A 13,098-nucleotide genomic window follows, 5' to 3' on the forward strand; every position below is an offset into this window, starting at 1 on the left:
TAAATTCTATTTGTACAGACAACATGTGGCACTTAATTACATAAAGGAGATACTCTGCCATCCTTGTTTTGATATTTTAATGTTATTTTAATGTTAAGTTAATATTTTCATAATGCAGTAATTATAATTAGTAACACAAAATGTGTCTCTAAATGCACAACCAATAAACATCTTTTTATTTTATAAAAACTCAGGCCTCGATGGGTGGTTCCAGTTTTGCCGAAAGGGGAATTAGAAGTGCTTTTAGAAGCTGCTATTGATCTTAGTAAAAAAGGTAAGTTTAGATATTGTTAATGCTTTCCATACTGTATGCTACTAGATGTCATTCCCCTTTATCCCTGCAGACTTTATTTTCCTATTATAAACACATGTATTCCTAGACTAGAACATCTAAGCTTTCTTGGTGCAGTTTATTATATATACCTAGAGCAAGATTTCATAACCTTCAGGCAGCTTCAGTGGTGTTTGTGAGCTCAGAAGTTATGCAAAAATTTTGTGTATATCTGTTTTTCTAAGTAGTAGATCCATTGTTTAATTAGATTCTCAAAGGGGTTGTTACTCAAAGGTTAAACTTTTTAAATCTAGGGCCTAATATGTTATGTGAGATAATACATATGAAAGAACATTTTACAATTGATGGGTAATGTAGACTTAAAATATATCTTTTTTGTATATAACACAAGCTCTATCTTGATATGTACTATGTTAATCTACAAATTATTTACACTTTCCCTTTGACTGCTTTATTGAAGTGCCAATGAATCAAAGGACATGTGGATCTTTATAACTTGTAGAATCTTCATCCCTGATCCTTTGGATGCTGTATTAGTCAACCAAAGGGGTGCTGATGCAAAATATCAGAAATTGTTTGATATTTATAAAAGGGTATTTATTTGGGGTAGGAGCTTACAGATACCAAGACATAAAGCATAAACTTACACTTTAAGTCTCGACATCTGCAAGGGTTCAGGCATCCTGGGTTCCCCCTCCCGGGACTTCCTTCTGTTTCCTCTGTTAGCTTACTTCCCGGGGCTCCAGCTTAACTTCAGCATCAAACTCTAACATCAAAACTCCAACGTTAAAAACCCCTCAACTCTGTCTTTTGCCATGTCTTTTATCTGTGAGTTCCCACCCACCAAGGAGTTGGGGACTCAATGCCCTACTGGCACAAGAAGTTTACCTGATTACTTAATCAAGTAAACCTCTGAATCCAATATAATCTAATATGCCCAGAGGAAAAAATCAGTTTACAGGCATAATCTAATATTTCTTTTTGGTATTCATCAATAATATCAAACTATTACAGATGAAAACTGCCATTTCATTAAAAAAAAAATTTTTTTTTAATAAACTGTCTAGCTTGAATGTTCGATTTTTTTTTTTTTCCTGATTTTTCTTTTTAACACACAAGGTTTGATTTTTCTCTAGAAGAAAAGATTTGAAAGATGGTGGTCCACCTTTTTATGTTTTGTTTTTTTATTTTGAATCCAATAAAAGGAGTCTGATATACTCACTTAATTGTGTAGAAGTAAAAGCTTCATGTTGAAATTATTACTTTTTTCAGTGACTTTGGTCTAACTGTAGGTGCAGTTCTCATTTTTAAGGCATTGGAGGTTAAAATAAATGGCAGTGACGTTTCATTTTCTGAAGTTGTACAGCCAGGGATGAGCTTTAACTATCTCAATATCACATTGAAATTGATTATTGTCAAAATTAACATCTTTAGTACCTTGCTTAAGTTTGCCTCCATGACAAGGGTAGCAATTGTGTTTATCTTAAAATAATTCCTTTCATTAAAGAATGTGTCTTTATATCTTTTTAATCTTACATAAAAATAATTCAGTAAACTCTGAAAATAATGTTGTTTTACTACAGTTGTTGGGCTGCTAGAATTTTCTTTTTTTGGTTTTTGCTAGGATTTCTGTACTAGGCACGTTCTAGATCCTGACAGTAAAGCTAATAAATAAGAAACAGATAATGGTATTTATTTCATTTAATAACATTGACAATCAATGGCCATGTATTTTTTTGCAGGGAAGTCGCCCCCCCCCCCCCCTATTTCTTTTCTGGGACCATGGTTCATTTTAGGCAAGGTTTAAGTGTTTTAAAAATATAGGACTAGGTTTAAATGCCATCTATTTTCTACTGTCAAAATGAAATAATACTTTAGTATGCAAATTAACAGTTCATTTTGTTATTAGGAGTTAGAGGTTTTCTTTGTTTGGAGGTGCCTGGCTCTATTGCCTTTCTGAAATCAGATGAAATTTAAGATGTAAAGAAGCATAAGCTCTGAGATTATAAAAGATTTAGAAGGAGCACAAGACAAAATTCATCTCATTTGATACAATACTTGTATCAAAACACTACTGCTGATTGGATAGGTTACAACCAAAATAAGATAATAAAAAGTAGTTTTAAAATGTTACCTTTTAAATTTAAAAGTTTGTTTTCAAGGAGTAAAATGCTTATCACAGGGTACTGGTAACCATTTTGTAGCTTAAGGTCTGTAATTTGAAACATTTTCAATGCATCTTAATATTTCTTGGTTTAATGTAGTTTTGTAAAATTAAGGATTTTAAAAACCTGTTAAGGATTATTTTTCTTTTCTGTTTCTGAATGCAGTTGCCTTTTTGACATACAAAACTTAGAAATGTTAATAGTTGTTGCAGTATGATGTTACTTTCTTGATCTCTTATATAGTCTGTGAGTCTTTTTCAAAGCTACTTTCTATTAGCTGTTAGTGAACAGTTGCCAACTATTACCTTTTTATGCTTTTCTTTTTTGTCCTATAATTGGACATTGTATAACAGCCAGAGGCATGTTGTTGTTTACGTTAATTTTTCTTCCCCTTTCTCAGGCCTTGATGTTAAAAGTGAAGCATGTCAACGATTTTTTCGAGATGGGCTAACAATATCGTTCACTAAAATCCTTACAGATGAGGCAGTGAGTGGCTGGAAGTTTGAAATACACGTGAGTCTTACATTTGAAAATTGCATTTACATGGTGATGTTTGTGGGCGGTTTTTAAAAGTGTATATAAACCCCCACACACAGACATATATACATATATAATGTGTATATTTGGTCTAATAATTGAATCAGAGGGTCTAAAAATGAACATTGTCTTTTTCTTTAAGAAAGCATGGCCTTACTTGAGGGCAGCATGGGCATATAGAATGACCATGAAATTTAGAATTGGAAAACTTGTGTTTAATCTGTCTCTTGGGTTTTCAAGTACCCTGTGGCCTTAGGCAAGTCACCATAATTCATCAGATATATGATGCTATCAGTGTTGGAAGAAAATCATTCAAGAAAGGAAATTTAATACATATCTGGGACACCAAAGAATCAGTGTAAAGTAAATGAGAAATGAACTCACCATGCAGAAAGGGACAGCAAAGAGGCATGCATTTCTCAGCCTTGGAGATAGAAAAATAAAATCTGAAAATTTAAACCACAAGCCAGTGTTCAGGCAGTTTTGTAGTCCGAATTCAAATTAGAGTTGTGATGCGTAAAAATTCTCAGAGAACTTTTTAAAACAGTCTCAAATTGGTAGTGTCCCCAAGTGACTGGCAGTAGTAAAAACAAATCCTCTCTAGAAATACCTTCAGTAGGAAAACAGCAGTTTACAAGTCTGTTGATTAGCAGATGCACCCAGAGATCTTAAGAAGTATGCCTCTTTGATTAAATATAGTAATTACTCAAGTCTCTGTTCCTTGTTTATGACTTAGAAATGGTCATAAATTGTAAAGATGTGTGCTCAGTTGAACTATTAACCAAGTGGCATAAAAATCCCAATATCTTTTGATTCAATATGGAACTCGTTTAAGTTTGGGAATGGAAAGTTTCAAAATGGTGTTAGACTTTGGCATTGAGGCTTAGATATTAGATCTACCTTATGTTGTGTAATTGACCTACTAATTAGATTTTAGAACTGCTGCCTCTAATATACAGATTTCAGAGAAAGTAAATGGTAATTTGTATCTTGTCCATGAACATAGAACAGGATTAATAGACAATTTATGGTGTCTGGTACATTTTATAAGCCATAACAAATGGTGCTATATGAATCATGAAGTGAAATAAATGCTAACTATTTTTTTCATGTAAAAATTTACCTTTTATATTGTTGCAAGTTACTCAGTTAACAAAAGAATAACTACAATAACAGTAAATCTGCTTTAGTCAGTGCTTATACTCCCCCTCTATTTTTGTTCATTCCTTAATCTTGAGGGATTTGGGATGATGTGCACTCTAACTACTTCAAGCTGAGAAAGGATGTAGATGTTATGGGACAGTAACATGTCTTTTTTGATATATCAGCTTGATCTTAGTGAAATTAAATATAATTCAAATAATAGTTATAGAAAAATGGAGAGATCATTAATAACAGCATTAGAAGCTATTTGTTTGAAATTACAATGTTCTCATCTTATAAATCACCTTTTTTCTCTTATATAACAGAGGTGTATTATTAATAATACTCATCGCCTGGTGGAGCTATGTGTGGCCAAGTTGTCCCAAGACTGGTTTCCACTTTTAGAACTTCTCTCCATGGCCTTAAATCCTCATTGCAAATTCCATATCTACAATGGTACACGTCCATGCGAATCGGTGTCCTCAAGTGTTCAGTTGCCTGAAGATGAACTCTTTGCTCGTTCTCCAGACCCTCGATCACCAAAAGTGTGTTGGTTTGTTATTTTCAAAAGTAAATGTAATTGTTTTTGCCACAGAAATTTATTATTTTTTTTGAAGACTTATTTTTATTTATTTCTCTCCCCTTCGCCTCTATTGTCTGCTCTATTTGCTATATGTGTATTCTTCTGTGTCCGCTTGGATTTTTGTCAGTGGCACCAGGAATCTGTGTCTCTTCCTGTTGCGTCATCTTGCTGTGTCAGTTCTCCGTGTGTGCAGTGCCACTCCTGAGCAGTGGGGCGGCTCTCCTTATGGGGTACACCCCTTGTGCGTGGGGCTCCCTACGTGGGGGACACCCGTGCATGGCACAGCACTCCTTGCATGCATCAGCACTACATGTGGACCAGCTCACTGCACAGGTCAGGAGGTCCTGGGTTTGACCCTGGACTTGCCATGTGGTAGGTGGATGCTCTTATCAGTTGAGCCACATCCACTTCCCTGCCACAGAACTTTAAATGACCTGAATATCCCATTAATGTGCTGAAGAATTGTTTCATGTTACTCTTAAAGGGACTCTGCATTATTTTGTTTTTCAGATTCTTTATTTTGTACTGAAGCTATGTCCTATCTTCTGTTTCTATTCCTTTTAAGTTTTTCTTTGATTAAATATTTAAAGCCTGACAGTCAAGCTGACTTTGAGATTATAAATGAAAATACACAAAACTGGAAGCCCTTTCTATAGCCATGGCCTGCCTGTTTAGTGCTTATCTTTTTTTAATGTTTTTCATGTATACTTCGTCCCCTTTGTCTTTTTCCTGCTCTCTTTTGAACTATTTGGGCTGGTATGAAATAGACCATATTTTTCCTTTGATAAAACAGTAGAGGATGAGATTATATCTTTGAACCAGGACTCAGATGATTTTAAGATCATGGTCATTTCAGACATTTCTAAGATTTTGACTCCATCATAATCAGCTGTATCATATAAATTCCTAATATGCCATAAAAGTGAAATTACAGAAATTATGAGCACAAAATAGTAAAACTTTCAAATCTCACTAAAATATTTCTAAATATAAAAGTTGTGTAATGTAAATCCTCTATATCAAAGTATGCACATTAAAAAATATATTCCCAAACTGTACTAGTTTTAATAAATATTAAATAATGAACAATTTATAGTTTTTTAATTTTAGAATTTATGGAGATGTTTTTAATATTGTAGGTCTTAATTAAAAGGAAGAAGCCAGGTGGGGAAAAACTCATTTCATCCTGTTAAAAAGCTCAAATCATCAAAGTGTACTGAACCCTTAGAGCTGAGATTTTCAGCTGTCTTCCATGATACATGTTGTTGCCACTAGATGACAACTTTTTGCTTGAATTACTATCTGGATAATGGCACTCTTCATTGTGTCCATCCCTGTATTTCTTTTTTTTTTTCTAGTTTTTGGTCTATGGGTTAGTAATAATATCCTTAAACTTAAGAAGACTCAGAGAGAACAATTTGATTTAAGGTGACTAAATACAAACTTATAGGTTACTTTTATATCTTGCTTTGAAGCCTAGTTATTCTTGTTATTGAACTTTACTAAATATGGTAACTGTGAGGGTAGTACATAACCTTTCAAAGCCTTTGTCAAGTACAATTTTCAAATAAAGCCTAAGTTAGGGTTGTGAATTAAGGAGAAGAATATTCCATGGAGTTGACCATTTACTTCCTACTGAACTGAGTGAAAGTAGATATTTTATCATATTTCTAGCAGATTTTATACAAGCATGAAAAAGAAAAATTGATTAAAAGATATATTGGGCAGAATTTTCAACCATGTCCGTAGATGGATGCACATACCACAATATAATAAAGAAACTAAGGGACACGTAAATGATATATATAAACTTTTTATTTTGAAATACTTTCAAACCTAAAAGGACAGTTACAAAACTTGTACAAACCCCATACAGAGAATTCCCTATCCCATACAGAAAACTCTGACACAGCCTTATGCTAACAGTAACCAGATGTGCCAGCTTTAACATTTTATCTGACACAAGTGTAGGTTGTATACATATCATGCTGCTTGAATACTTAATACTGTTATGCACATTTCCTAAGAGCAAGGATATTCACTTATGTAACCACCTTAAGTGCAATTATCAAATTGAAGAAATTTAATATTGATACAGAGCTTACAGTCAATATTCCAACTTTTTCATATGTCCTAATAATGTCCCTTACAGCTTTTCTCCTTCCTTCCTAGATCCCATCCAGGGTTATGTCTTGTATTTATTTGTCCTTATCTCCTTAGTTGTTTTCTTTTTTTGAAAAATGTGGGAGCATAACCTTTACCATCTCAACCACTCCCAAGCATACCATTCAGTGGAATTAATCACATTCACAATATTGTGGTACCCTCACAACCTTCCATTACTCAAACTTTTTCCCATCTCCCCAAACAGAAACTGTATACTCATTTTGCACTAATTCTCCATACCCCAAACCCTGGCCACCTGTATTCTACTTTCTGTCTCTGAGTTTGCATATTCTCCGATTTTCCTTACAGTTACCATGGGGCTTAAATTTCACGTCCTAAATCTACAACAGTCTCATTTACTTTGATACCAACTTAAGTTCAATCATATACAAAAACTATATTCCTTATACCCCTCTATCTCCCCATCTTTATTAGTTCTTGTCTCCAATTACATGTTTATACATTGAGTCCAAAACCACTGATTTCTCATTACATTTTATACATTTCCCTTTTAGATCCTGTAGGGAGTAAAAAGTATAGTTGCAAATGAAAAATACAGTAGTATTGGCATTTATATTTATCCATGTCATTTCCCTCACTGAAGATTGATTTTTTTTTTTATTCATGTGACTTCAGTCTATTGTTTAGTGTCCTTTCCTTTCAACTTGCAGAACTCTTGCATTTCTTCTAGCATTGGTCTAGCGGTGATAAATTTCCTCAGCTTTTGTTTATCTAGGTATATCTCAATTTCTCCCTCATTTTTGAAAGACAGTTTTGCCAGATACAAAATTCTTGGTTAGCAATGTTTTGCTTTAACACTTTAAATCTGTCCTCCTACTGTATTCTTTCCTCCATGGTTTCCAATGAGAAACTGGCATTTAATCTTATTGAAGCTTCATTCTATAGGATATGTTGCTTTTCTCTTGTGGCTTTCAGAAGTCTCTCAATCTTTGACCTTTAGTACTTTGATTCTAACATACTGTGGCGTGGGTCTGTTTTGACTTATCCTGTGTTTGGAGTTTATTCAGCATCTTGGATGTGTGTATTTGTGCCTTTTGTTAAATTTGGGGAGGCGAGGGATTCAGCCATTATTTCTTTTCTTTCTGGGACTCCCACAGTGTGTACATTGGTTTACTTGATGGTGTCCTACAAATTCTTTAGGCTCTATGCATTTGTCTTATCTTCAGGCTTACTGCTTTTCTCTTTTACCAGCTCCAAACCTGCTCTTGAATACCTCTAGGGAATTTAAAATATCTGTTACTGTGTCTTCAGCTCTGCTTGGTTCCTTTTCATAATTTCCATCTCTTTGTTGATGCTCTCTTTGTGTTCATCTGTCATTTTCCTGATTTCGTTGGGTTCTTTGTCCATTTTTCCCTTTCACTCTTTGAGCATATTTAGGACTTTAAAAAAAAATTATTTGTCCCCGTCCCTGTCCCCCTCCCCCCCAATGGCCGGTCTCTCTGTCCATTTGCTGAGTCTGTGTCTGCTTGTCTTCTCTTTCCGCAGCACTGGGAACCCATCCTGGGACCTTCCAGAGTGGTAGAGAGGTGCTCAGTCTCTTGCATCACCTCAGCTCCCTGGTCTGCTTCATTTCTTATTGTCACTCCTGTTTCTTTTTGTTGCATCATCTTGCTGCACCAGCATTCCATGTGGGTCAGCTCTCCGTGCAGGCCCGCTTGCCTTCAGCAGAAGGCCCTGGGAATCAAACCCTGGATCTCCCATGTGGTAGATGGGAGCCCAATCCCTTGAGCCACATTTGCTTCCCAGGACCATATATATATAATTTTTTAATTTCTAATTAATTTATCCATCCATTTCCCCCTTGCTGCTTGTTTGCTGTCTGCTCTCTGTGTCCATTTGCTGCGTGTTCTTCTGTGTCTGCTTTTCTCCCTGTGTTGCATCATCTTGCTATGCCAGCTCTCCGTGGGCGTGGGCCAGCTTGCTTTCATAAGGAGGCCCTGGGATGCAAACCCAGAGTCTCCCATATGGGTGACGGGAGCCCAATCGATTGAGCCATAGCCCTTCCCCCAGGACCATATTTTTAAAGTCTTTGAATCATATGTCCCAGGTTTGAACCTCATCATTAGTGATACCTAATGCTTTAATCTTCTTCTTTGCCTGGGCCATCACTTCCTGTTTCTTTGTATGTTTTATAGCTTTTGTTGAAACCTTTACATTTTTTTTTTGGAAATATTTATTTATTTATGTCTCTCTCTTCCCCCCAACCCGGTTATCTGTTCTCTGTGTCTACATGTCTATTTGCTGCGTCCTGTTTCTTTGTCCGCTTCTGTTGTCAGCGGCACCAGGAATCTGTGTTTCTTTTTGTTGTGTCATCTTGTGTCAACTCTCCGTGTGCGGCGCCATTCCTGGGCAAGCCGTACTTTCTTTCGTGTTGGGTGGCTCTCCTTATGGGGCGCACTTCTTGCGCGTGGGGTCCCCTGCTTGGGGACACCCCTGTATGGCATGGCATTCCTTGTGCGCATCAGCATTGCGGTGGGCCAGCTCCACACGGGTCAAGGAGGCCCGGGATTTGATCCTTGGACCTCCCATGTGGTAGACGGACGCCCTAACTGCTGGGCCAAGTCCGTTTCCCAAAACCTTTACATTTTGATGTTTTAATGTGTTATCGCTGGAACTTAGATTCTAAGATGACTGATATCCAGCTAGTATTATGACAGGGCCTTCCTGGATTGCCAGGAGCTAAAACAAAAGCAAGGAACAAAAGAAAACACTTTTCCCAATCCTAGCAGTTTAACCTGTGCTAGTACTCTCCCTTAGGGTTTATCCATACGACGGGTGATATGAGACTAGTTGCCTCCCTGATCCTCTCGGTTTACGTGTTTTGTCTTGGGACATGTGAGCAGTCCTACAAATTTCCCTGTTTACATGGTACTAAATGTCCCCTCCTGCCTAGGGAACAGTTTCCTCATGATCCAGGCACTGCACTACTTGTCCTTCAGTAAGCAATCCCTTGTCCCAGGAATCCACTTGGCTGCTCTTCCACAGTGTTCTGTAGGAGAATTTCCTGAGCTGTTTCTTCTACATGCAGGGCAAGTTGTGGGATGAATCTGTCAGGCCACCGCCAGCCAGATTGGGCCAGATATTCATGTCCCCAGTATGTGCATGAGGGTAACTCTGCTCCTTCTGGAATGGGACCACAGATCTACATGGTGAGGGGTGGGGGAATGGGCCACCTAGGGTACCATGAGATGCTATTGCTTTTAAAGGATGCGATCAGATTCAAATTGAGGTCAAACTGACTCCAAGACTATTTTTTCTCCATATATTTGTCTTTTTTTTTTTTTTTAACATATGTGAGATAGATACTTTTTTTTTCCCTAAGATATTTTATTTCTCTCCCCTTCCCCTCCCCCACCCCCACCCCAGTTGTCTGTTCTCTGTGTCTGTTTGCTGCGTCGTCGTCTTTGTCCACTTCTGTTGTTGTCAGTGGCACGGAATCTGTTTCTTTTTGTTACGTCATCTTGTTGTGTCACCTCTCCGTGTGTGTGGCACCATTCCTGGGCAGGCTGCACTTTCTTGAGCGCTGGGCGGTGCTCCTTACGGAGCACACTCCTTGTGTGTGGGACTCCCCTATGCGGGGGACACCCCTGCATGGCACAACACTCCTTGTGCGCATCAGCACTGCGCATGGGCCAGCTCCACACGGGTCAAGGAGGCCAGGAGTTTGAACCTTGGACCTCCCATGTGGTAGATGGATGCCCTAACCACTGGGCCAAGTCTGCTTCCCGCTACTGCTTTTAAGTTACCTTTTTTCTTCATTGCTCCCTCATTACTTCAGTACTTTAACTCTTTTCTGGAGCTTTCAGAAAGATGTTGTTTCTGCTAGTTTTTGCTGGTTGTTCAAAGCTTCTATGGGGCATGGATCCCTGAAGCATCTCCACAATCTTGAATGAGGTGGGCCCAATATATCTATTTTCTCTCCTGTTCTCTGAAGGTGTGGTGGTCACAAAATTCAGATTTTTTAAGTTATATGATGATAAACTTTCTAAACTATAAATAACTTTATAGGTACTATGTTTGTAGCAAGTTTGTTTACCCTTGAGAAATTCTGAGTTACAGAGCTTAAAAGTCTTGTTTTACTAGGAATATTTTTGAGCCTTAATAACTTCTAATCCCTTAGAGTTATTGGTAGGTCTGCCATTCTGCCTTTACTTCCTTCTTCACACCCCAACCGAGCCTCCCCCCCCCCCCCCCGCCATGTGATCTGTGACAAAACTTAATAAAGCTATTCAGGACTGTCCTTGAGAGTATTTAGTTACCTATGGTAAATGTATCTCTCCCCCCTCAAGATGTTTGAAGATGTTAAAATGAAAAGTAGTTAAACATTTAAAATATTATGAAAATGATATTAAGACAAGGGAACTCGAGTGAAATTCATCCTATGCTATCTTTGAAAAGGAAAAAAAAGGAACTGGTAACAATAGTACAGGTAAACCTACTTTTAAGGAATATGACAAATTCTAGGATATGTAATTATTTTGAAGTTTTCTATCTGGGGTAACCAGTCTACCCCTACTGTTCTTAACAATTGAGAGCCAGATAAGGGAGGCTCTTGTGCTACTGAAGGTATCCTGTAACTGCAGCTCAATTTGAATTCTTAACCTTAATACAGATTATTCTTGAGTATTCCTAATTACTTAAACATTGCAGCTGAAAACATTGGAAGTAATTGACTTTAGATTAATTCTTTATTTTGTGCACACATACTATTTGTATATATGTTATACATAACTGTTGAGTATATCAATCTCATTCCAATACTGAAGTAATAAAAATAAATTACATAATGAGTGTTTACCTTGTTTGGATTGCTCAGGGGATGTGAAAAGGAACTTGGTGAATTAAGCGCTCAGATATTTTATTAATTTTTAATTAGACTTTTAAAATCAGAGAAGATAGGAAAGTACTATCATGAACTCATAGAAATTTCATAGTTGAGTTAGAAAATTTAATTTAGATTCTCAAAATCTTGTCAGAACTACCATTAACCTATCATATATTTTCTCTAAACTAGCTACCTTTTAGTTAGCATTTTTCCATTTGGTCTAGACATCTTTTCAAAAAATAGCTATACACAATTATTTTTGCTTAAGGCTTAGAAGAGAAATTATACCCCGCACCCCACCTCCATTTTTCCTGCAGTAGTTTTAAAACCAGGCTTCTTAGAAGAAGTCATGGTAGAAAAGGGCGTCTTTGGATATCGTAATTCTTAGATATTTGCTTTTTCTATTCATATAACCTTTCAATTCATTTTAAGTTCTTTATGGAGACATGCCTCATCATTATACAACCAGTGCCTGTCCTCTTGCATCATACTTTTGAGTTACTACTCTTTCTTAGGGAAATGGTTAAAACATAACCCATACTATAGCATGGTAGTATTTGTAAGAGGGAGAACTGGTTGCATCCACCTGAGTCAGCAAAAGCATCATCCAGCATCTTCTGTTTAGGAGCAACAGCTGTTAATACCAGACATTAGTTTTTAATTGACAATTGACTCGGCTTCTTTAAGATTATTTATACAGAAATTTCAGTTATTTACAACTATTACAAAAAGTAGATTTAAAATTCATTACCTTAGATTACCAAGTATCTTTGTGTTTTTGAATAGTGTTTTTACCCCCTTAAAATGGTTTAAATACAAGATATTTTCAGATAATTAGAAGATATTTTTATTATGCATGGCTCCTATTTTCTGTTCACCAGTTTTATTGGTCTGAACAAATAAAAGCTGTGCCAGTGATCTTATCTGTGCATGCTACTTCTGTCTCACAGATGGATTCTTACAAACAAAATACAGTATTTTGACATAGTAATATGTTTTATTGGAATTTACTTTTGGTGTATTTCCATTGAAAAATTACTTCAGATAATACCTTTTTTCCCTAAAAGCAGGAAGTTAACTTTCTTTAACTATGTTGCAGGGTTGGCTAGTGGATCTTCTCAACAAATTTGGCACTTTAAATGGGTTCCAGATTTTGCATGATCGTTTTATTAATGGATCAGCGTTAAATGTTCAAATAATTGCAGCTCTTATTAAGTAAGTTGTATTTTAATATTTATGTTCAGTTCATTATAGAAATTGCTATTTTATTGCTTGATAAAGTAGAATATCATTTTCAAGTGTGGTTTCCTCTTAAACTGGTAATTTGGAAGTAGTATAAGTAGTATGAGAGTTCAGTCCTAGTTGA

At 36.5% G+C, this 13,098-nt stretch overlaps 1 protein-coding gene across 8 annotated transcripts in view; it reads left to right on the plus strand.

Annotated features, from left to right (window-relative positions):
- The window catches only part of USP9X (ubiquitin specific peptidase 9 X-linked), a 143,286-nt gene that overhangs the window by 60,016 nt on the left and 70,172 nt on the right, over window positions 1–13,098 (plus strand). For all 8 annotated transcript variants that reach the window (XM_004467327.5, XM_058292216.2, XM_058292218.2 and 5 more), the window contains 4 exons: window positions 195–274; window positions 2,858–2,970; window positions 4,464–4,682; window positions 12,832–12,947. In XM_004467327.5, the coding sequence (XP_004467384.1) occupies window positions 195–274; window positions 2,858–2,970; window positions 4,464–4,682; window positions 12,832–12,947 (528 nt within the window). The remainder of the gene's footprint in view (window positions 1–194; window positions 275–2,857; window positions 2,971–4,463; window positions 4,683–12,831; window positions 12,948–13,098) is intronic.

The sequence above is a fragment of the Dasypus novemcinctus genome, chromosome X (assembly GCF_030445035.2).
Source record: "Dasypus novemcinctus isolate mDasNov1 chromosome X, mDasNov1.1.hap2, whole genome shotgun sequence".
NCBI classification, from domain to species: Eukaryota; Metazoa; Chordata; class Mammalia; order Cingulata; family Dasypodidae; genus Dasypus; species Dasypus novemcinctus.